Source organism: Toxorhynchites rutilus, chromosome 1 (genome assembly GCF_029784135.1).
Source record: "Toxorhynchites rutilus septentrionalis strain SRP chromosome 1, ASM2978413v1, whole genome shotgun sequence".
NCBI lineage: Eukaryota > Metazoa > Arthropoda > Insecta > Diptera > Culicidae > Toxorhynchites > Toxorhynchites rutilus.
In genome coordinates this window covers 171,919,113-171,945,067 of record NC_073744.1, presented here as the reverse complement: position 1 = coordinate 171,945,067, position 25,955 = coordinate 171,919,113, and the positions used below count along the sequence as shown (strand labels likewise).

General features: G+C 39.3%; 1 protein-coding gene across 2 annotated transcripts in view; it reads left to right on the top strand.

Annotated features, from left to right (window-relative positions):
• LOC129761512 (coactosin-like protein) overlaps nt 1-18,881 on the top strand; it is a 71,252-nt gene extending 52,371 nt beyond the window's left edge. For both annotated transcript variants that reach the window (XM_055759238.1, XM_055759237.1), the window contains exons 2-3: nt 17,611-17,934; nt 18,007-18,881. In XM_055759238.1, the coding sequence (XP_055615213.1) occupies nt 17,611-17,934; nt 18,007-18,123 (441 nt within the window). In that variant the 3' untranslated portion in view covers nt 18,124-18,881. The remainder of the gene's footprint in view (nt 1-17,610; nt 17,935-18,006) is intronic.
• The last annotated feature ends 7,074 nt before the right edge of the window (nt 18,882-25,955 follow it).

Here is a 25,955-nt window from a genome sequence, read left to right as displayed (position 1 = left end):
TTTAATTTTTTTCAACTAAGTAAACGATGAATAGGGTGTTTTGCGCTAAAAATACTGTAAATCCTTCTCGTATCGGCTCCTACATAATCATGAATATCAGCCAATCTGATATGATATCGATTTCATTGCAATTATCAATAGCAATAGTATCAGTATAGTATCAATAACTGGTATGCATTATCAAACTTAAAATTTTCGAAGATTATCTTAATAATAAGATTGAAATAAAATAAATAATCACCACCGAATCTTGCTTTTCGATGCGTAAAATAAACATACACCCTCACTTTTGTAGTTCTGAGCTCTAATGTAGATGTCGCATGAGCTGATTCAGCTTTACAGCTTTCAATAAAATTTGATCACTATATCAAGCTTCAAACTGCAAATTTATAATAAAATCAAAAAGATGATTTTTGGACATGAAACTTTTATGTGGGGTGATTTGGCCATTGTTGTGGATGATATGAAGTGTCTTGGACAGAAGCCAGGCTGGAAGATTTGCGTTGAGACCATCCAATTCCTTTTCCAGCCACGAATTGTTCTGGTACAAAACGATGGCGTTACCCAACATGTAGCAAACCTTAAATAACAGTTCGGCTGAAAAGTTCATAAGGTTGACGTCTAGATGGCGCCTATTGCAAAAATCTACTTTCCTATCACAAAGCACCATTTTTCAATGGATACGTGTCAAAATTCGACAGCAATCAGTCGACTGGTTCGTGAGTTACAGCATTGAGGGTGAAGCAACTTTTGTTATTGTGAAAAAAATGGAAAAATCCGGATTTCGTGTGTAATTGCATGAATTGGGCTTCGAATTGTTTCTGCATCCTCCGTATTCTCCAGATCTAGCCCCCAGAGACTATTTTCTGTTCGCAGACCTGAAGAGAATGCTCGCTGGCAAGAAATTTAAGACCGATGATGAAGTGATTATCTTAACTGAGGCCTATTTATTTTGAGGAAAACCCGAAAGTAATAAAAATGGTATCGAAAAGTTGCAAGATCGCTATAATCGCAGTATCGCCCTCGAAGGCAATTATGTTGAATAAGAAAATTGAATTTCAAAAAAATAGTTTAACTTAGAAACTTTTCAGCCGAACTGTTATTCGGTGACAATAATGGTTGAATGTGACATTTTAGGCACTTCATGAATCCGCTCTTCCAGCTAAGCCAGTTTAGAGATTGAACGGATGAGAAAGCTTATTTTTTCGGCCAATTCGAATGTCATTTCCCGGACATCATGTGACGTCAAATCATATAGCTGCTTCTACGTGATTCTTCGGATATGGCCGACGAATTTTGCATACATTGCACAAAGAAAATCCGTCCTTGATGGGTTGCGCTGATCTTCCAAGCTCCCCCTTCTTCCAACATGGCCTGTCTGTCTTTTTTTGACATAGGACTATGTCCTTTCTATATAGGGGGGTCACTCTACATAAAATGTAACTATAATATATTTTTGTAGTCATAGATTGATTTGACTCAGGATTATATTTATGTAGGTCTTAACTGTTTAGACTTGTGTTTAAAAATGATACATGATGACTCTTTGTCTTCTTCTGCATGATTGAAAAAACAGATGAAAAAGGTAGTAATGGCTTTAATGGTATTTTTGTATACATTTTTGAACAGAATGCGGTACCGAATTCTACCACGTTATGTCATCTAACCCGTTCAAATGATACAAGTACATGCAGGAAACGGTTTTTCCAGGGCATCAATTTGATGAATCAAAAGAGAAAAAATACAGATTTTGAACAATGAAAAACTCAATTAAAATGCTATTACTACACATAATCACAGTCCTATGTCAAGATCCCGTCCGTGCCCCTAGGCTCAGACCCATAAACTTTTTTTTTGTAATTCTCCCATGGTGCAACCAAGCAGAGCGAAGTCAGCCAAAGTTACTCGAAACGAGTGAACTTTGTTTTTTAAGGACAATTTTCCCGAGTTGGTGACAGTATTTTCTTAAATCTTTTTATATCTATATACAATATTGGACAAAATACAATTTTTTGCAAACCAGCACTTTATATTGAAGTATAGCCTCTGGGTTTGATTTACGTTAAAACCGTTTCCGTGCAGAAAAAAAGCTACACACCGGCCAGTCCCTGGTGCATCTGGATAGAATTTTACACTAGACGTTTGACAGGAGAGGTTTGTAAGGTTTTTGTATGACGGCTTTTTCTGGTGAGTTGACTCTTATTCAGAAGTAATTTCCAATTTGGTTTGCTCTTGTGAAACCAAAGCCCGTAGTCCGTTCCAGTGTCAGAGATCTCTATATAAGAAAATTCTCCACTCCGGTCATTCTCTATACACTACAATTCCTCCATTTTGCACCGAGAGTGACATTAGATAACAAAGTCATTCGCTTTATCCTGGAGGTATTTGAACTTTTCAGCTCTTTTTTTATGCTCGAGTGGTGAACAGAAGATGACACGAGAATATCCACCTCCTATTTCCCACCTTTATTCTGTGTGGCGAATAATATGACTCGAGTCACGGTATTCTCGAAGGCGAATGGCGTGACTTTAGTTATTATTGGATGAGATTCGAAGCCATTTCCTTTACTGTTATCGGCTCGGGTATCAAATAGAAAGTGAGTTCTAGAATGAAACGCGTGACTTTGACGCTACTACCACTATCTCGCTCACTCGATTCGCAGGATAAATAAATCGAGACGCATAACAGTGCGGACTATTCGAGACTTCTGTTCTCCCTTACTACACCGGATCACGTGCTAAGCGCTGTTTACAGCTACAGTTGAGTGTCGGAAATCAGTGCGAATCAGTCAGGTGCACGACTTCACACCATCGTCGGTGAGCAGTGATTCACATTGTTATGATTGTGTCATTACTAATGTGATGGTTGATGCGGCGAAAAAATAAAAGTTCATCAATCTCCGCGGATGTGACTCTTTCCTTTTGGCGTAGGAATACGTTTTTCATTTTTAAACTTAATTTTTAATCGGCAACTTATTTAACGTGACTTATTTAACTATCTTTTTGAAATCACAGTTTCTCCATATTGAGGGCAAAGGGTGTTATGTTGTGCCAGTATCAGTTTTGGAGAAACCAATGATTCCATCGGTCCATAAAGCGCTTCAAACAGTGAATACTTTAGGAGGCAACCGTGTTCGACAATTTTGCTCATTTTGACGTATTCATTCACCCAAAAATGGGCTTCATCAGGTCGACCGTTAAACGAACGAACATCAATTTTTCGAATCAAACCGCGTTTTTTCGTAAAATACTGCGCTATTTGCAGGTCAACTGTAAAAATGGCACGCATATCGAGAAGTGTTGCCAACTTTAACTTCTTTACCTGTGCAAAACACTCATAATTTATCATGTGCAAAAATCAACAAACAACCGTGTGCTTCCCCTTTTTTTGCATCAGAACACCTTCCTGGAATTTCACTTCGTCCCGAGACGTCGACATCTGATATCGTCACGAGCGCGTTGAATGATTTATCGTAGAATGGGTGCGAACCTTTGTTTGTTTGTTCATTTTCCTGCTCTAGAGAGTATTTCACTCCTCTCCTCTTGCATGCTCGAAAGCTTGAATTTCTGTACACAACACACGAGAGGGCTTGATGGCATGCTGGTATGTGCGGTATTTATTAGCATGTGTTAATTATGAGCTCTTGCGCACACGCAACTGTCAGTCAGGTGCTTTACTTTCGCTGGGGCACACCGTATAAAAGATAAATAGCTTCCCGCTGAAGGTGACGAACTCCAATTAGACGCCGCTCTTATTGTTGTTTGTTGATTCGCTGATGATCGGATGATTCCCATATTCTGCAGGGAGTCACATGCTAGTAGGATTGAAAAAAAAACGGATGATAACTTCCGATGGTGGCTTCCTGTTTTGGTGAATTTAACGACCGTCGTTTATGAGCATGATTCGAATACGGAATAAGTTATTTTGTTGGCTCGATTATTTAAAAGCAAAAATCTTCTAGAAAATAACAGAAATATGAATGATAGTAGGAAAAATCTTGAATTGATTGGTATTTCACCGCGAGCTCAGTGCTGTTTGCGCTGGAATATGCTCGTAATAAATCGTCGAAGGCACGCTTCTTATGACCTATGGAACGTAGATCGCGCGTCAAGACCGGTTCCGAGCGCACCGCTCGCCACCTATAATTTGGCGTCCCTGTCCTACGACCGGTTACACAATGGACAGTCTGTCTGACTGCCATTTAGGGGTGCTCCGGCATTCGTCCAACCATAAAAGGGCATCTTGCACTGCATATGGCACTCGCCTGGGTCGCTTGACACGAGCGGGCACACCATTCGAGCCCTGATTCGGCGGTGCGAGAAAGTGTGTGTTCATTGATTGTTCATTGCTGGATTACGGCTCGGCTACGGAGGATGTCAGCCAGATTTAAACATATTTGACAGAGTGAAAAATTGTCAGAAAAATTCAACGCTTGAACAACTTATGGATGTTTCGGTATAGTAGGGGACGCAACAAAGGCGGCTCGACGTTTCCAAGCGTGCAAACGTGAAAGCTGTATCCATGCTCCGTGTAATCATTTCAATTTTCAAGTAAGGAAATTAATTAGATGTACTATTATTGCAGCATTGGACGGTACCGTTCCGCGTACAGTCAAAGGAGTTCAAACCTAAATTAATATATGTCCAGTCACGCTGCTGTTCATTTCCACGTTAAATACTAGGTAGTGCGGACTGAATCAAAACGGCTGTCAAAAAAGATCCAATTGAAATGTCAAAAGAGATCCAACGATCAGGAGTGTTATTTTTCTTATGATAATCAACACTATAAAAGAGGTATTGTTGTCAAGGGCAAAAATAAGTAAAATTATAAAATGAACGAACTACATTTTTCCGTCAATTGTTTAATTAACCATTGCATCTCTAAAAGACCATCTCAGCCTTTCACTGAGCAACGCATTTTTAATGTCCCCTCTCTTTGTCATAACGTTTTTCCGAACGTAATAAAAACAAACAAAGTCAGAGTCACGTAAATGTTTACTCCTGCGATTTGGAAATATTCGATAAAAAGTGGAAGGAAGAGCTGCCAGATGATTTTTAAAAAAAGTCTGTAAAAACATGTGAATGTCTGTTAAAAATGTGGAAAAGTCTGTAAAAGTGTGCAGATCTATAGAAATGTCTTTTAACGTTAATTTTCACTTATTCATTAATACTTTGTACATCACGATGCACGTAAGATTGTATTCTGTATATATATATACAGCCATTCCATGCCAAACTAATATAGTGGTTCTCAGCTCTTCGTCAAAAGTGGTAATTTTGTTCTTTATCGCAAAACATTAAACTCGTATTTTTTTAATTTGTCATTAGGGTGCCCATTTCCATTTTAGGGTGATCCCAAAAATCATTTTTTCCACTTTTTCCCAAAATGACTTTTTTCAAAAATTTATAACTTTCGAACCACTCAACCACTTTACTTAACATATCTCGATATCAGAGATGCTATAATTATCGTTTTTAAGTTAGAATTTTGTAAATTTAACATGTTTTAAGTCTTCGATCAATATTCATATGTGACTAAACTAGACCTATGCTACTAGAATCCAATCTTCCCGCAAGTGTGAGTTTTGCTTATTGGCTTCAATTTAATATATCGATCATCTAAATCGGTTCAGTAGTTCAAATGTTATGATTTTTTGCAGAAAGTTATTTTTGGACAAATGGGGAAAAATGATTTTTTTTTTAAAATCATATCTAAAAAACGAAAAAATAGCAACCCTGATATCGAGATATGTTGTGTAAAAAATCCTCAGCTTTCAAGAAAAAATATAAAAATATATAGCGCCCTCTAGTCCAAAGTCATAAAAAAAATACAATCTATAATTACTAAAATATAATTATGTTTTTCGCAAGTTAAATATTTTTTCATAAAAGGCTAGGTCAATTTTATATGTCGATCATCTAAATCGATTCAGTGATTCAAATGTTATTAATTTTCATTTCATTCATTTCAATGATTTTTCGGACCACTTAATAACTTATGTGCTGTAAGTGTGTTTAAATGTTTCAACGATCTACACATACATACACAAACATACGCGTTGTTAATTTTTATAAAACACAGTATTTCTCCGTTGATATATTGGACATCCACCAAGGCTTGCGGTCTTGTCGTTTTTATTTTTAAAAAAATGCAGTGTATATTTTCCATCCGCCATGCAAGGCTATACAAGTTTTAGACCACCACACGGCCATGAACCATGTCTGTCGTAACAATATCGAACAGTAACCCATATTTCGTCATAAGCAGACCCGAAAGCAAATGTAAGTTGTTGAAAATAGAATGAAAATTTTTATTCGATGTTGTTTAAATACATAGGTTGCATAGTCCTGACCCTAACTTAACTATTTTTCAATAAATCTCCTTGCATTTCAGCAAAACAATTTTGTCTAGAACAGAAAATAATTATCAGAGACAATTTTCGTTCAAGATTTTTCCTTACCTGCAGAGAATGCAATTGTTCATTAATTGTGAATAACCGTATCCTCTTTTTCGTCTGCAATGATGTCAAGGCAAAAGTACTTATGTGTATGAGTTCCAAACATCATACACACCAGTTGGGCCAACAAGAAGGACTGCCGGGCCGCAGGTTGAGTATCGCTGGTCTAACGTCATGTGTATTGATATATACTAAATATAATAACTTTTCTGTATTAAAACTATGGAAAAATGTCATATGGTGAGTCAAATATTTTTGATGTGATGAATAGATGTGATGAATGTTTTACAGATATGTCTGTAAATTTACAAACATATTTGTAAATCTGGCATCTCTGGTGGTCTGAGAATTTATTGCAAGAAATCGCTTGAAAACATGCAAGAATTTGCTTGAGAATGAAGTGGATTGAGTCCGCACCACTTAGGTTAAATACACTTTCAACATACATACCATTGAAATCTGTTACACTGGATTGTACCAGCTTTGAACCCTAGTGATTTTCTTCGTACTTTTTATATATTGGGGCATATAATTCCAAATGAAGAATTAATTCAGATCAGGTGAATATGCTATCCGGTATTCGTCAGTAAAAAATAGCCCACCTAGAATCGGTACGCAATGTATATTTGTAGCGGCACTCTCAGTGATCGCTGCAAGAATCTTTTGACAGCGGTTTGTTTATAAGTTAGTCCTGTTTGCGCTGCATGTCAGAAGTTACCGCAGATGGAAGTTGAGATGGGTAAATCAGCTCATCATGGTGAGAGCTCAGAGCCGTTCAGCTCATACAAGTGAGCTGATCATTTGGAACAGCTCTTCAGCACAGTTGAATTTTGCGGTTGTTCACACTAGGATTGGGCGATCTTTATAAATAGATCGATCTTATTGAATCGATTTTCCAAACGGCGTAGGGATCGATCCACTGATTAAATCGGTACCAAAGAATCGATCTTTGCTGAATCGATCTTTGCTCGATTTGCGAAAAATTGAAAGCTTGTTTCGATTTATATGCTTATCCTATATGAATACTGTCGTTTCTTTGAACAGGGAATACAAATTTCATATTTCTATTCAAATATCAAAAGTATTTTCTCTTGTTCCACAGCATGAAGGCCACAGCCACAGGGCATTCATCTTGTGCCGTCAGGTAGTCGTTTTATTTGATGAATTAATCGAAAAATAATATTAGAAATTGAACAACAGCCCAGAACTCAGCTAACAATGATCCCATAAAAGCCAATCGTGCCATACATCTGTCATTTAATAGAAGCCGATTCTCGATTTTGGCGCCAGATCTACAAAACAACCTTTCACCAGTAATCGAAGTCAACATCAGGTTCATTGATCCTATGCGCAGCCTGTTACAGTTCATCCTCTCAGTAGCTGAAGTAAATCGTAGAAGAAGCAATCTAAATGTTGACATTATGTTTAAAAGAAATGTTAGTTGGCCTTTGGTGAGATAAAAAATCAATGTATACTGAAAAACAAATCTACGGAAAGATCGAAATGATCGAAAGCAAAAAAATCGATTTTCTTGATTTTCTCGAGTACAAAAGATCGATCCAAAAAATCGGAAATCGGAATAGAAAAGATCGATCTTCTGAGAATCGATCCGAGATCGCCCAATTCTAGTTCACACAATTGCATCTGAAACGTAACTACCACCGGAGATTCAAAAGGCATGTTCAACAGACAGCAATACGAAATAAACGAATTGTATTTGTAATTACAGTAGCACCCAGATTATCCGCGGAATAGTCTAGCTAGCTCACAGCGAATAACGAAAACCGCGGATAACGCAACAAAAGACTAAAATGGATTTCAAACACGAAAAAACAGATATTTCAGTATGAAAACTATGTGTTATCAATACAGAAATCATTGAACTATCAAGGTTATGTAAACCAATGATCAGATAATGTAAGGGCCATGACCAAAACAAAAGTGCATGAGCCTATCACTCACTGACGAATTTCGGCAAGGCTTATGGATCTATTATGGAAGTCGCTGTCGCGCATAATCCGCATACGCAAGATGATTGTGCATTTTTTCTATAATGATAAGTTTGTCCAATTGGAGGTTATTTTAAAATGTGAATATTCAAGATGTTTGGTTTTCCTCATATTCATATATAGCCCGAAACGACGGTTTTAGATAAAACTACCGAGATAAACTTTTTTACGTCCATTCTCGCAAGGATATATAAACATATTTCCACTAATAGACGCAACGCGAAATAATCATTCGCGATGACAAAGGTCACAAAAAGCCAGCCACCCTCTATCTCTATCAGATTAGAAAATGCGAAAATAGTAGAATTGGTTGTACATATTATAGAAGTCGGTTTGTTCCACATGGATGTCTATTACCATTATCAAACCTTTACCAATCAATCATCAGCATTGATGCCGGGTGATTTTTGAATTGTTTTGATTCAGCACGCGGAAATTAATGTTTGTGTCTTCACGGCCTCCATAGTCATGTTTCAAATAAATATAATATATTAATTTCAATTGCAAACAATAATTCATTTTGTAATGTGTTGTATGGAGAATATAATTAAAAAATGAGCGATTTAATATTTTCAAGTTAAAAACCTTTTCCTTTCTGGCATCTCTGCTAAAGCGATTGAACGGAGAGAGACAAACGAAAACAAACTGCTCAGCAGCTCAACAGCTCATCAGTTCAACAGCTCAGCAGCTCATCAGCTCAGCCGCTCAGCAGCTCAACAGCTCATCAGCGCAGCAGCTCAATAGCTCAGCAGCTCAGCAGCTCAGCAGCTCATCAGCTCAGAAGCTCCAATGTGAGCTGAAGAGCCGCGTTTTTTTGATTGCGAGCCGATCCGAATCCGCTCACTTTGATGAAGCGATTTGGATGAACAGCTCATGAACGGATGGCACATCTCTAGATGGAAGACGAGAGAAGAAAATTAATCTTGCACACTTACGGTCAAAATCCAACGTGGTGTCAGGTGCGACAATCGCAAAACAGTTGAATATCATCAAAACTACCATCGGCGATTCCTTGGGCGGAACAGCGTAGCCCGAGCGGTCCAAACAAAACGTCATAGTGGAGGCTTGGGAGCACATTTCTCAGCCATATCTTCAAAACCTAGTGGATAGTATGGCAAGGCGTCTTCAGCCAGCCCACAATATTTGTCGACACATTTTATGCTGATCAAGGATTCCACTAAATAAGCAATCCCCGTTTACTGGGAAACCGTTCAGCGCATATGCAATCTGTCCGTCACCGACGGCAATGCCAATAAATTCTCACTCGCTGCTCATTGAACTCATTGCATTCTCTGGCGGCCCTGAACCGCCCTGGCGGTGATGTCTGACTGAGAGTTGTTAGTCACTCTCACTTTCAACGTTGGTGTGCTCTGTTCACGAGAAGAAAATAATTAAATACATGGACGCATTGCCTTTCCTCCTACATGGCAAGCCCCATTAAACAAACGAAAAGCAAAAAATAAAATAAAATATAAAAGGCAACACATATTTGCACATCCGAATCACACCATCGGAGGAAGATCCCAGCGGTAAATTCTCGGGCCTTGTGTGCATGTCGATGCATACGAGATCCCGAGGAGAAGGAAGCGGCTTGAATATAGCACTGTGAGTTTCGTCGCGTTAGTTCCATTCTTTGTTTCTCGGCGTGTTATTGTTTCTTTATTTGGTTCTAGCCGATAGAACCATTCATATACGGCCTTCTGTTCCAGTTCTGGCAGGCATGCGGCATGACGCATGACGCCTTCCAGCGATTTCCTTTCTTTGCGTCCGGTTTCAGTCGCGTTGAGGAATCTTCGCTTCACTTAGAGGAAATATTGAATCATGGTTATTTTGAATTCGAAAATGCCTAATACCATTAAAAATTCGTAATTCAGGTGATTACGAATAGGGTGATTCAATTCGTGGTTCAGAAAACATAGCCCTGCAAGAACCAACTGTCAAGTTCGGAAGTAACAGATTTTTTTATTCGTGTAACCTTTAGCATCGGACCTCTGGATATTTAAAATTCGTTCAAAGATGTTCAAAGATTTGTTTCATATTAATCCTCAAATACATCTTTTCGTATGTTAAATGTATGTTAAAAGCACATCGCTAGGAAAATTGACGAAGCATCTCTACGGCACACTGTGTAAAACGATCTAAACGATCTATCTATGGACCAGAACATCCAAGGTGACTCTCCCGCGTGAGTTTTCAGTACGGTGTAGAACACACAGACAGCGTTCATTCGATGGTTTCACTAGCTGTTACGATTCTCCTATAGACTTGACAAATATTTGAGATTGAGGAATCACGAGTTAGATTTTTCCATCTTCACCCAAATATTAACATTCTCTTTTGAAGAACTTCTTTTCACTATTAAAGGCAGCATCTATTTTTCATTCTTTTTGGTGAATCCATCGTTTCCATTGGTGGCTCAAGTGCTCAAGCATTGGAACCACGCCATGGTCATCCCGCTGTGTGTGGTTTCTATCGTTCAGTTGCGACTTGTCATTGCGAAAACCGCACGGGAGAATCGCCTAGTATTTTCACAATGAAGAATAGCGAATACTATTTCAAGAAATATAATCCTATATAAGACATCTGTCAAGCTTAGGGGGTAGAATGGTCAAAATTTCGTCGAAAAAAATGTCTAGGGGACGACCACCGTCTAGATTATTGAAACAATCAACTATCGGACAATTATAAATCCTTTTAGTGAATTGCATCGCCCTCAATTATGTATACCCATTTTAGCGTGTGTATTGGTGAAACGTCATTATAAATACATCCAGGTTTTTTTTACGCGGTTTTTTTTCTCGGTTTTTTTACGCGGATTTTCCAGTTAACATGGATTTTTCAATTAACGCGTTTTTTTGACGCGGATTCTACAATTAACGTGGTTTTTTACGCGGTACCCCAGTGCAATATAACATCTCTTCCTCAGCTCACATTTTTCTCTCATGTTCCCTCAGAGCATATTACGGTAATTAGTGCTTGTAACAGAGCTTAGCGCTTAGCGCCGCACCTTATCACGATTCTTACGTGGATTTTAGGTGTTGGGTAACGGGGAGCTCGCCGGACGGTACAACGGGATGGATTTTTTACGGGCAGCGATTCGTGAATGTCTTTCCCTGTCTAGTTAGCTCTGGGCGGTCCAACAGTGGTACTGCACGTGCATTGGCAAAAGAGTGTACAAATTACTAGGGAATCTTCTAGAAACCACAGATGACCTCATTCGTGAGGAAAACCGAACTATAGCTACCAGTAACCAACGAAATTGCAGGAAAAAACTACGGGTTTCCGGAAGCGAGCAGCACTTAACTTTTTACTTCCGTTATACATAAACTGACCAGACGTCCCGCGTTACGCGGGACAGTCCCGCATTTCAACAAAATGTCCCGCGTAAAAGTATGTCCCGCGATACGTCCCGCATTTGGCAAAAGAAACGAAAATGTCCCGCGATACCAATATATTTCAATTTGATCATGTTGATTTTATTAAATGCATTAACCTCACAAAAAACTCTTATTTGGCAGACTGTTTAAGAAAGCTTTCAATGCATCCAAAGATCAATACGTTGAGCTGGTTTCATTTCACCGACAGTGGATTTTTTTGTTTAGGGAGTGTCAAATGAAAACGACATCAACAAAATTAGAAAATGATTTTTGTAAAAGTCCCCTATTGATCCGCAGGGAACGACGTGAGTCAGACGAAAAGTTCATTTTTGGTCCCCTAGCTCGGTCAGGACCTAACGTGTTAAATAAGAACTAGTGTATACGGGACAGGAAGAGGCAAGGTTGTTTGATGAAGTATCGTAAATGAAGCGATTGTCGGCCTTACGGAAGTTGGCCGGAACCTCAACCATGGCCGATGAAAAGATGTATGTTGGCGTGTTCTTTTACCTTTTCGTGGCTTCGGTGGTCGGCTGTCTCTCCATTTTGGCCATTCGTCCAAAAGTTTTCTATCGGTCGCAGCTGAGGGATGTTGGGAAGGTTGGCGGTCTGCGCGACAATGTTTATCTCCAGCCGATCCATCCTCCAGTGATCTTTTGGCATAATGGGCAGATCCCAGGTTCGGTATGAAGACCACATCCTCGAAACTTCCGGTAAGCACTTCGTACTGTATATCTCCCAGTTCACCATATGACTCAAAAGGAGAGCGGCTTGGACATTCCCTTCTCGTTTGTCAGCGAATGACCTTCTTCGAGAACTTGATGTGGGTGATATATTCGTCGCCATCGCTTACCTGGGGAAAGTAAAGTATCCGGTCCCCTGCCATTCGTTGAATTCAAGCATCAAGTACGTCTTGTCTTTCATTATAAGTACGAAAACAAGTTTCCACCAGTGAAAAAGAAGTTTTTCACTTCTTTCACCGGAAAGATCCGGAATCTAAACCTCCGCAAAATCACAACTGGGTGCAGATACTTATAAAGAAATAATACAGATCAGGTTTAATTGCAAGGACACATGTTGAGAGTTTCACGAATAAATGAGACTCTCTAAACTATGGTTTATTTTCAACAAACGTATATACATAACGTTTTGTTTCTTGTGTCCCGCGTTAGACCTCTGACCATCTGGTCACTTTAGTTATACATAAAGATAGTCCCATTTGATATCTATCATTAGTTGATATGGTTTTTTTTTGCGCGGATTTTCCAAATAACGCGGTTTTTTTACGCGGATTTTCCAATTAACGCGATTTTTTTACACGGTTTTTTACGAGGCACGTATCCCTCGCGTAAAAAATAACCTTGGTGTAACAAAAATAAACTTTTCGGATGGCGGCGAGCACAGGACAGCACAGCACAAGTTATTATTTTATTTGCTAGAAAATTCAGGGTTTTAGTGGTGAATATGTACATGTCCCGTGAAACCAATGTTGTAATAATGAACACACATGTCTGTTAAGTGTGCTAATACAGAAAACGGTATGTTTTTTAGGCATTTCAGAGAATTATTGAGGTACTTTTAATCGACTCATACTGGGGATATGACGGCCATTGTTGTAAGAGATGTGTATTGCCATAAAATTTATCGTTTAAACGCACGTAATTGACAAATCCATTGAAAATTTCACACCACTTGTATTGTTGGTTGCATAACTCAAGGCGCATTTACGATAAATTTGGTTCTTTTTTTTCAGATTCCACATATAAAAATTTTCAATTATCATAATTCCGCAAGGATTGTTATAGGTAATTCAGAGAAAATAATCCCTCCTACTCCTATCACACTTTTTCTATAGTAAAATGGCCTTGATCTGTAGTACGATTTTGCCGGAAACAATAATCCCCTATACGGCTAGAATCATGTGTCCGTCATACCCCTAGAGGTGGCCAACGTTACCCTGCATGATTTTAGTATTGTCATTTTTATATCTATTCGAATCATGAATTTAACGTGGTTAAGGAAAACATCACTCCGTTCGTGACATTTCCCTCGTTCAAATTGAACAGGATTTTTGAAAGGAATTCAATTGTGAAGGCACCTACATATAAATATAGGATATATAGAATTATCAGAGAATCAAAACTACAAACAGCTTATTCGGATAACTATTCAGACAGACCGTACGCAAGTTGATAGAAGCTGCAAATACATTTGTCTTACATTTTAATTCGGCAAAAAAATTACCACATTGTTGTGTTCTTTTGTTGTACCTTACTAAATTGCTTCCTTATTACAACAATCTAATTAGAAGTTATAACTTTTATTAAATTGACTAATTCTGGCAAACTACTAACAGCATTAAAATAAGAATGTAGCATAAATTGAATTCATTTGTTTACCTTTTTACCAGCTTCATTCAAATTTGGGATTAGGTTACAATACAAGATCATTTATTTTAATTTGCAAATTTGCAAATATTTTTTGCGTTGTAAATCAAGTCGCTACCAAAAACAAATTTGTCACGTTTAGAGTGAAATTTCCCACTATACATGCGCTGACATATCAGGACAGTACGGAACCCACCCAACTGTCAAACGAGACTGTCCTGTGGTTTCGTAACACGGACCAACCACTTAACATCCGCCGATATGCCTTGTACAGCGACCTCCCTGACTTTGTACGCCGCAGAACGCCCGTTTGCCTTGAACTGACTCACTCGAAGTGTCTGGTTGCAATATCCCCCTCCCCCCAGGTTTTTGTATTTTGTCTAATACATAACCTTCATATATCTCACAGACTTTTTACCTTTCACCGGAAAAAAATCCTATTAACGCATCTTCAACAACAACATTTCCGATTATGAATTTTTACATAGCGAATCTCAACAGACTTTTGATTTATGTGAGGGATACTTTCGAACAAAGGGTGTACCGTTTAAAATCCGCACCCAAAAAATTCATTCTCAAAATTCGAGTTTTTATCCAATTATCATCAAATTTTCAGGGAGTAAAAAGAAACAATTAAAGTTAGTTTTGGCATCCTTCATTTTATTCATTTCGCCTTTCGCGATTCTTGGTCATAACCCCAGCCATAAGGTTCTGCACGACCTCAGAATCGACAGTTTTTCCATATTAACCGATGTTTTCTTCATTCCTTCCACATTTTTCACCATTTTAGGTCTTTTTAGGAGGTGCTTCATAATGGCCCAGTATTTTACCATTGGGCGCAATTCTGGAGTGTTTGAGAGGATCAGATCTTTCGCCACGGAATCGACATTATTCGCCTAGTGGCTTGATGCCAAATTCGACCAGAATATCGTCGGACCGTCGTGAGCGTTCAGGAGAGGGAGAATCCGCTTTTGGAGACACTTTTCCAAATACACCTGTCCATTCATGGTACTTGTGGTAACGAAAGTTGTACTCCGCTTTCCGCAAGCATAAATCGATTGCCAAATTAAGAACTACTCGGTGAACTTCAACAACTTCCGGGCACGATTTTTTGCCTTAAATTGCAAGCATTATAAGCATTTTTGAGACAGATTGTATGCCCTAGAACGTTGTCGTGTTTGGAGATTAATTCAACCAGTTCAAGAAAGTTATCGTGATTCAACGCTCCATCATTTTCGCCACGAAATTGTTAGAGTAGACCCCCCGCTTCAGGCTTGACCAGAACTATTCTCGATACTGCGTCCCATCACAGGACGATCGGATGGTTGGCGGGTTCGGAACAACATCTATCTTCGAGCGGTTCATCTCTTCCAGCGACTTCTTCGCGTAATGGGCGGAGTCAAGGTCCGGCCAAAGCACCACATCCTCGTCCGGATTTTGGATGGCATGTCCCGAACTGAAGAAGAGACATCCCCTTTTCGCTGATGGTTAGCCACAGAAGCATCTTCTTTGGAAACTTAGTGTGGAAGATGTGTTCACATCGGATCTTACCTCCTTGGTGGGGTACGTAAAGTAGCTGGTTCCCTGCCAATCGTTGCCATCCAATGTAGACGTATTTATATCGTTGTCCATGACAGCCTTTGTTTCTGGGCCATAGCTTGCTGTTTCGACACAGCCGGTCTTGACTTGACGTTATGTGCAGTTGCTCTACTAGTTTTGTCATAATTTCCGCAGATAGCAGATAGCGCTGTCAAAAAAAAAAGGATAAGTTTGAGTAAAATGCTCAACATTTGCCATTGACGCCCTCCATTAGTGCCTATACAGTCGTTTCCGGTATGTTTTGACGTAGGACTACGTCTTTCATTTCTGTACCTTGGGGTAAGTTCAAAGTTTCGAAAACAAGAACATGACGTTTGTCAAAGTTTTTAAATATTAATACCTCTTTGGCGGCTGAACGGAGTGGTATGAGAATCACTTAATCGAAAGATGAAATGTTCAAGAATTATATGCTTGTTATGTTCGGGATAGTTTGGTGGGTTTATGTCTTTTGGCACAAAATCCACAGAATTAGCCGCATATCACTTCTACACGGTTTGGAGTAGTAGCATGGAGCCAAATCGGGTTTTTGGGGTCGTTATTCCCGGTTTTCGTCCAACTCCTGGTTTGTGGCCTATCGTTATCTGTTCCTGGGCCTTTAAAGGATTCTTGAGACTGTCGAATAATGTATATTCATCAGTTTTCCCAAGGCGCAATGCGACAGCCCAGTATATTGCGTGTAGGTGAACAAAATCTTTCCACGAACGGTTGGCATATTGTTCCATCTCGAACCGAATCTTCTCAGACAACTGCAAAACTAAGCTGATGTAAACAAACGCTCTAAAGAGAAACTGTGCAAAATTTGATTAATTTCGATTATCAAATAATAAAGAAGACAACCCATAAGAATGTTTAAGTAAAATTTTCTCATTTTGAAACGTTGTTTCGCCTTGTTGTTGTAAAACCAACCGAACACATTGAGCATTTAAGGGTTTAACAACGAAGCCACACTAAACAAAACAAAAACTATAATGATTGCGGTAATGAAGAAATACAAATTAAACGGCTAATTATAATCGATTCCATTGAGGAAAATTAGCACGCACTTTCTTCTCTTCTCAAGCTAGAGCGAAGCTGAGCTTGAGTCGATCACTCGAGCAGAAAATAGTTTTCTCGAGCTCAATCATCCAGAGCATCTTTATTTTATTTTTTGCTGGCTGCGCTTGCATCTTTCACTTTGTGTGTTTGTGCGCGAGTGCCTTCCGCCTAAATGAACACGTAAGCTGGTCATCATTAATCAAAATGTTACGTCAATAAATATATGTTCGGTTTGGGGGGTATTAAGCTTAGATACAGACACACACACACGATCAATGAACTGGAATTTGCGATTGCAATTACCAGCCAGGAACTAGCCTGATTAACTGACGAGAACGCCTGTTTACACTTTCGTAATCCAAACACACGGAAAAAAAAAGTTTGATGCTTACATGAAACATATGTGTGTAAACCGTCGGTCGCCCCACCTCGGAGGCGTGACCAAATCGCATGCCTTAGGGACACACTCGGATGACTATCGACGGCATTGTTTTTTGTTGTGTAACACAAATTCCAGCCCACAGGCCAATTCAGTCAGTGCCCATCACTTTCGTTTGGCGTCAGCGAAGCATCTCGACGCTGGGCAAGATAGCGGCGATTATAGTAAACAAGTGTTGATTATACACTAACCCACATTGCAAATTGCAACATTCAAGTTTTTTCTTTCTTCCTACCAGACTCACTCACATGGGGGGAATAGTATCGAACGAATCGACTAATTAGAGTTACGTTTTCGCTTACCTCCACAGATGGCTCTCCCTACCTCCCTGGACAAAGACGCCATTCGGGAAGCGTACGAGGACGTCCGATCGAATCTGACCGAGCACGAGTGGGCGGTGTTCAAATTTGACGGACTGAAGATCGTCTGCTCCCAGAAGGGTATCGGTTTCGACGAGTTCTGCGCCGAGTTCCAGGACAACGAACGAGCGTTCGGCTACATCCGGATACAAATGGGCGACGAGATGTCCAAGCGAAGCAAGTTCCTCTTCCTCACCTGGATCGGACCCGAGGTGGGCGTGATGCAGCGGGCCAAGATGTCCACCGACAAGTCTATCATTAAGGATGTGATCAACGTAAGTCACGGGCACACTGCGTATGCGTATTCGATCTCCCAACTTATTCAATCTGGTTTCTCTCGTCCACAGAACTTCGCCGTTGAGCTACAGGTTGAGTCCAGTAATGACCTGGACCTGGAGATGTTCAAAGAACACCTGAACAAGGCCGGTGGCGCAAACTATGGTACGGGTGTACGTGAGCTGTAATGGGATGGCGAAGCGCGCGAAGGCTAATACAGCTTTTACCACTTTCACACACTCCCAGAATAATTCACTAGGATAAGAACCCTTCTCGTCTTCCCCCTGCTTATTTGCCACGTGTGCATGAATCACTCAACCATTTTTTGGCGAAGACAAAAGGAATAGTTGAATCAGTCAATCGAAAATATTTAGTTTCTGCTTCTATTTATATCATCTATTTTTTCTGCTGGAAGAAAAAAACCTACAATTGTGATTTAAAAAATCGCTGGAATTCTAAAGCCTCTTTTGAAAGTTGTTTTTTACAAGCAAACGATAAAAAAGTATCCATCTCATGATAACATTTAAAAAGAAATCAACAATCATCGCAATCAATGAATAAGCATAAAAAATGAATATTGAACAAACCTGCAATATTATCATATTAATTGGTATAGTTGTTAAGTAAATGCGAAAATTAATTAAAAGTAAATAAACATTAAACGATGTGCGGATGAAATTGATAAGAGTTAGTTAACGTGTAAACGAAGTAAAATCAGCATAACGAGATAAAGCGCGTAACGTTAATACCGGAAGCAGATTTCTTTTTTGAGCTATTTTTTATCAAGTGTATAGGAAACGAAGAAAACAAACAATTGTGAAGGCGAATGAACTGCAAAGTTTAAAGCCTCTTAAAAACAAAGAAACAACAACAACAAACAATTGTGTAGAGGACAAGTACTAGCGTCGTGTATTTGACGAAATAAATGTAATCGAAAAATTTTCAACCGGTGGTATGTTTTGTCTTGTTCGATTATGTGGTGCACGTGGGTTCAGAAATGTTATGAGCAAGTAATAGCACGCGCACTCGATGACATATTTGTTGACCGGATTAAATGAATTTAGATCACTAGAAATCAGGGAGAATCTGAGTCGTGGCTTCCACGCCCTCAGTTTCGGTTGTCGATAGCCACAGGGGTATGACTAAAACGTCAAATTCCTCATTTTGCCAGTGTACCCAATATTGCTACGGTTCACTGACATTTTGGTTCTATCAATTACTGTTGTTTACAACTCGGTCCGGTTATATAGTTGAATAGTGACTAACTTTAAACTTCATGTTAAATGTGAACACCTCCATGTGAAACCGAAATATGAAAATCGCTCATGCAGTTAGAAATAAAGCATACTATGTCCGTGATTTCAACGATTTCAATGCTCGCAGATAATATGTTGGTAAACAAATGACGCCATATTGATTTTGATTTTTGGTAGCCTATATTCAATTGATGTCTAACCCCTGGATAGACAATTCACGCCACGTTGTTATCATGCTTGGTATCTTCAACGTCTTAAGTGCGATTCACATACAACATCCACGTCACGTTCACGTCCCGTTACGTTACGCCAGTTATTCTACCATGCAATTCTTATGAAAACATACACATACACCGGCGGCATAACAACCCGTCAGCGACCGTTCATCGAATACGACCGGCAGGAAAGAAAATTTGACGGAGACGGAGACGGTTCGTTGGGGTTTTGTCTGGGCTTTGTGTCTCGGATTTTGTTTTGATTTTTGTTGTAATCTTTATGCCAACATATCTCTTAGTTCCAAATTTCGGAGTCAAAATCATTCGCGACTAGCTGAGAAAAACAGCCTATATATTATTATTGTTGAATATGGGTCGGGACTAACCATTTAGTCATTTAAATAATATAATTCAATGATTTTCATTGAATTTTTCTTAATTTAGTACTAGTTCTAGGCGTGTTGATTCGAAAGAGGGCATTGTAATTGAAAACTGTTGTAGGTGGCGACACCATGAATAACATTAAATAAATCATTCGTTTGACACTTGACGTGACGGTGCTGCTGCAAGCATAGACTGCATGTGTGAATTTGTCGAGACGGTGACTGAACGTGGACGTTCTTTTCCGTAACGTTCTATGTGAATCGCACATTATACACAACATTCACGTTACGTCACGTTGCGTTGCGTCAATTATTCTCCCATGCAATTCTTATGGAAACATTCACATACACCGGCAACGTAACGACCCGTCAACATACGTTCAACGAAAACGACTGGCAGGATTTGTAGAAAGAAATAATTGACGGAGACGGATGGCTCGTTGGGTTTTATCTGGGGTTTGTGTCTCGGCTTTTGTTTTGATTTTGGTTGTATTTTTTATGCCAACATATCTCCCAGTTTCAAATTTCTCAGTGAAAATCATTCGCGACTAGCTGAGAAAAACAGTATATATATTATTTTTTTGAATAAGGGTCGGGACTGCAGGTTTTAAGCATTTAAATAGTATACCGTTCTGAATCATCTTTCGGACAACATCATATTTCGGAAACTTTGTTCTAATATCTTGAAATGCTTAATGCACTGATGATATAACTATCAAATTAATATGACAATTGCTTCTTTAGATTAATCCTTTGGTTTCACTATCATTTCACATGAGATCTGCATTTGAATTATAACATAATCGGCAGAAATATTACAACACTACACATTATCGTTTGTGTTTGACGTTTCCTTAGCGTGGGCACGTAGAATTTACCCGTTCATAAATATTTAATGTTCTCCCGTGTTTCATCAGTTCTCATCATCGTTAACAGTTTACTGTGATTGCTTGGTAAGTGTTTCGCAGTTGACTATAAAATATAATCAAGTGTAATGTAATTTTCGTCCAAAAAATTACAAAATAATGTGTCCGAAATTTGATATCAATCTGCCGGAATTTGATTTAGTGTCCGAAGTTTGATTCTTATTCGCTTCATTTGAAAAGCATTTTATTCGATGATTTTTTTTTGTTTTCAATCAAATAGGTACCAAAGTAAAAAGCTTAAAAGCATATTGAAATAATTTATTAAAAATATCAACCAAATAATACCTGTGCATAAAGTTTAGATCTGTTTTCTGCATCATATGCCTTAAGTGTCCGAAATATGATTCAGAACGGTACTAAAGGGTGTGTCACATCAAATTGCATCACGGAAAAAACGCTGTAGAAATTTAATTTTTAGGAATTATATCTTCAGCTTTCGCTTATAATCAGATAAGAGTGTATAGATCACGTTGGCCGTGCTTCACTGTCAATTTTTCGTAAATTTGGAAAAATGTCGTCGAACGAAAAAGAGCGTCGTGAATTAATCCTAGAATTCTAGAATCCGGAGATGTCACATCGGGTCATCGGTAAGATGCTGGGAATCGTCCAATCCACGGTCAGCAGAGTACTAAAACGAAACTTCGAGTACCTAACGATCGACCGGAAGGTGAAGAACGGCAAAAATGGATGCTCCGTCAGTGAAAAAGATCACAAGCGCGTAGTTAAGCAGTTTAGACGTGATCCGAGAAATTCGGTCCGGGATGTCGCCAATAAGCTGAATTTGTCAAGTTCATTCGTCCAGCGGACCAAGCAGCGGGATGGCCTGCGTACATACAAGGTTCAGAAGGCTCCTAACCGCGACGAAAGGCAAAACATGGTGGGGAAGACGCGAGCCCGGAAGCTGTACACCGAAATGCTGACGAAGCCGCATTGCCTGGTAATGGACGACGAAACCTACGTCAAAGCGGACTTTCGTCAGCTGCCGGGCCTGTTGTTCTTCTCCGCAGAGGACAAATTCAGCGTTCCGGAGGAGATCAGAAACTATCCAAGTTTGCCAAAAAGTACATGGTGTGGCAAGCGATCTGCTCTAGCGGAAAGTGGAGCGCCCCCTTCGCGATGACCGGCACGGTAAACGGGCAGGTTTACCTTAAGGAGTGCCTACAGAAGCGCTTATTACCACTATTGAAGCAGCACGAGGGCCCGACCATCTTCTGGCCGGATCTCGCTTCGTGCCACTATTCAAAGGACTTATTGGAGTGGTACGAAGCCAACGGGGTCACCTTCGTGCCAAAGGAAATGAACCCGCACAACGCGCCGGAGCTTCCCCCAATAGAGAAATATTGGGCGATTATGAAGCAGGCCCTCCGGAAGAACCCAAAAGTTGTCAAATCGGAGGCGGACTTCAAGAGAAAATGGATTTCTGTTCAAAAAAAAAACTACAACCTGACGTTGTACAGAACCTTATGGACGGGGTAAAGAGGAAGGTGCGAGCATACGGGCTTGGGCTCGAAGTATGAATAAAAAGAAAATGCCAAAAGTTGTTTAATAGTTTTTATTTTACTGTCTAAAATTTTCAAAAGGATCGGTCTACTGGGCGAATTTCTACAGCGTTTTTTCCGTGATGCAATTTGATGTGACACACCCTTTAGTTGCGTGAAAACACCCTGAATCGGACCAACCAAGATCATTTACCCTACAATTTAATGTTCTATACTAGAAAGTTAATTTACGTTCACAGCTTTATTTCAGAAGTGTGCTTATTCCATCTGGAAATCATAAAGCTTCCTGAGTGGATTGTATATAGTGTCATAATCCATCAGCGCCGAACTTTTCGAGTTTTTGTAACGGACAGAACAATTTTATATACATAGATTATTTTTTTATCAATTAAAAAGAATGTCAAGAAATGATAAAACGTTTTTGGTTTGCTTTCAAAGCGTCTATAGATTTTGAAAATGTACTCCCAACAACAATTCAATCAACCTGGTTATTTCACTCCCATTTGATTCATAGATATCTTCAGTAAAATATTTACTACAGAGGTATTCTCTATCGAATGAAAAATTCTCCTTTAATTTTTTATTGAGAATATTTCATGAAATAATGAACGCACAGTAAGTCGATAGTCAGATTTGCTTATCGCAAACTTGAAAATATTTTATACAAAGTCCATTTGTTGCTTTGACGAGCTACAACGTTTCAAAAATCACTCAAATTTCGATGTCGCATTTTTCTCCTCTATTTTTTGTCGAGTGTAGTTCTTTGTCCACTTCGGCATACGATCGGTCACAGGAAATGTCAGTTCATTTACACACTCGATTCATTTTTAGTCGCCAGTGTAATACGAAACCTTTTCCGCAATAGTTGGGGAATTTCCAGAGAGTACTAATAGCGTATTAAAATCTTTTCAATATTTATATTTTTTCAACTGCTTATTGACCATTCTGATATTGAGTGTCGAAGTAGCATTCTACGCAAAATTTCCTCATCTTTCGAATTAACAGTATAATTATTCTAAGTAGCATGCTTTCTAAATGAGAGTCAGTTCAAGTCATAAAATTAGGCCCAAGGAATCCTAAATCCCGAATCAGCTACCTAATTGCATATATATTTTTATCAGGACACTGGCTCAATTGTTTTAAAATGACGACTAGTGATGCATGGATAATCTCATACAAATGTTAATATTCATTCCTAGAACTTGATGAAATGAAAATACTATGGAAAAATGATTTTACACGCAATGACAAATTATACAGACACTATTATCCTAAGACTAACTGTTTTCGAGATATTACAAAATGTATAGAAAATTATATTTGATTAAAAATCATTTACGCATGTCATCAAATCTCAACCATTATGGAATCCTTTATTTTTTTATAGTTTTGGTATATGAGGATTAGGGTGGCAATGGATGTAAGGAAAAAAATCATCATCGAATTTCAAAAACTGACCATGTACAATTTATTTATTGGCCCAAAATAATGACCTGTGCAAAGTTTCAGCTCAATCGGACATCAAAGCGCTTTCTGATGCCAAATGACTTAAAAATGCATGAAACGTCGAGATCTGGTGTTATCTCGAAAAAAAATTTTTGGCCGAAAATCGACCTTTTGGGGCTGAGAGCCTGAGAGGCAATGAAGGTATGGAAAAACAAACATCGAATTTAAAGAACCGACCATGTACAATTTGTTCATTGGCCCAAAAAAAATGACCTGTGCAAAATTTCAGCTCAATCGGACATGATCTAGGGGTGCCTCCAAGCACTCAAAATTTTGATTTTTTGGCCACTCACTGCCAATTTTTTTTTCGAGATAACACCAGATCTTGATTTTTTATGCATTTTTAAGTAATTTAGCATCGAAAAAAAAATCTCGATTTTTTAAACTTCCTTTAATCTTCCAAGGCGGGGAAGATTTTCGAAGATCATAAAGCTATAATTTGCACAGGTCATTTTTTTGGGCTAATAAACAAAATGTAGATGGTCGGTTCTTCAAACTCGACATTATTTTTTTCCACATCTTCATTGCCTCTCAGGCTAAGTCCCGAAAGGTCGGTTTTCGGCCAAAATTGTTTTTTCGAGATAACACCAGATCTCGAATTTGAATTTGCACAGGTCATTTTTTGGGCCAATAAACAAAATGTACATGGTCGGTTTTTAAAATTTGATAAGACCATTTTCGCCGCCACCCTATTGAGGATCTATGCATACCCCGTAACTATGAAAGTTCGATCATAAGAAATAGGTTGGTCGTTCATAGATACAGAGAAATTCTTGAATGTGTATTTTTTAATTTAATTTTGAATGTATAGGTGGTTGTATTAAAAAATAATCTTCCTGTCCACGTGAACTCAGTTTATTATACCCCCCCCCCCCTCTCCGTGGACAATTTCTTACCCTCTACCCCCCTAAAGTTGTCCACGTGGTATGCGGACAGCCCCTTACTAAGCGCACGTTCATGGGTCCAATCGCAGAACTGTTCATTGATTGATCTTCTAATCTACCTTTTGAAACTATTTTTTACTATAGCGCTAAATCGGACAATTCCCTTCTCGAGTTTTGCTCTTATCAACACACACAGCAATTTGTGTTTCATTTGTATGGCAGCTCCCCCTTAGAGAGGGGGGGCTGCCATACAAAGTGGGAGTGTCTAACCACCATAGGAACATTTATTGCACCCTTGAACCTCCATATGCCTATTTTGGATTCAGATGCTTGATTTATTCTCGAGTAATGCAGAAATTTGTTTTTCATTTGTATGGCAGCCCACCCTTAGAGAGGGGGGTGGAGTGTCTAACCACCATAGGAACATCTATTTCACCCTAAAACCTCCATATGTCTAATTTGGTTTTAGTTGCTTGATTAATTCTCGAGTAATGTAGAAATTTGTGTTTCATTTGTATTGCCCGTTTCCTTTTTCGTTTCCGCTTTCTATGCTCTTTTACTGCCGCCATTTCGCTCAATGTTTTCAATGAACCGGAAGACATCATCTCCGCATAAATGATATTAGATGGACTCCCGTATCATGTTCTTCAGATTGAAACCGCTAACGGAATTCTTTCTTCGGCGAATACCAGGCTGGTTTTCGACAGGGGCGTTCCACGACGGATCAAATGATCACCCTGCGCCCTGCGTCAGATCCTTGACATGTTCCGGGAGAATAACTTGCAGACTCACCATCTGTTTGTAGATTTTAAGGCGGAGGGATGCGCTCTCCAACTTACTGTTCAAAACAGCGCTTGAAGGAGCAGTACAAAGAGCAAACGTCCAAAGAAACGGTACGATCATCACGAAATCGCACATACTCCTTGGTTTGCGGATGACATTGATATCATCGGTATCGACCTTAAGGTCGTAGAGCAGAACTTCAAGCCTTTAAAGAAGGAAGCGGCGAGGTTGGGACTTATCACCAACCTTGCCAAAACGGTACATGGTAGCTGGCATGGAGTGTGGAGATTCCGGTGGTGTTGGGGCTGAAGTGGAAATTGATGGGGAACGATTTGAAGTGATTGATGAATTCGTTTATCTTGGTACCCTTGTGACATGTGACAACGATATGAGCCGTGAAGCGAAACGACGAGTTGCAGCTGCGAATAGGCCCTTCTACGGACTACGTAACCAGCTAAGGTCCCGTAGTTTGCAAACTCACACAAAACTAGCGCAGTATGGGACGCTGATCCTCCCGGTGGCGCTTTACGGACATGAAGCATGGACGCTGAAGGAAGCTGACCGACGA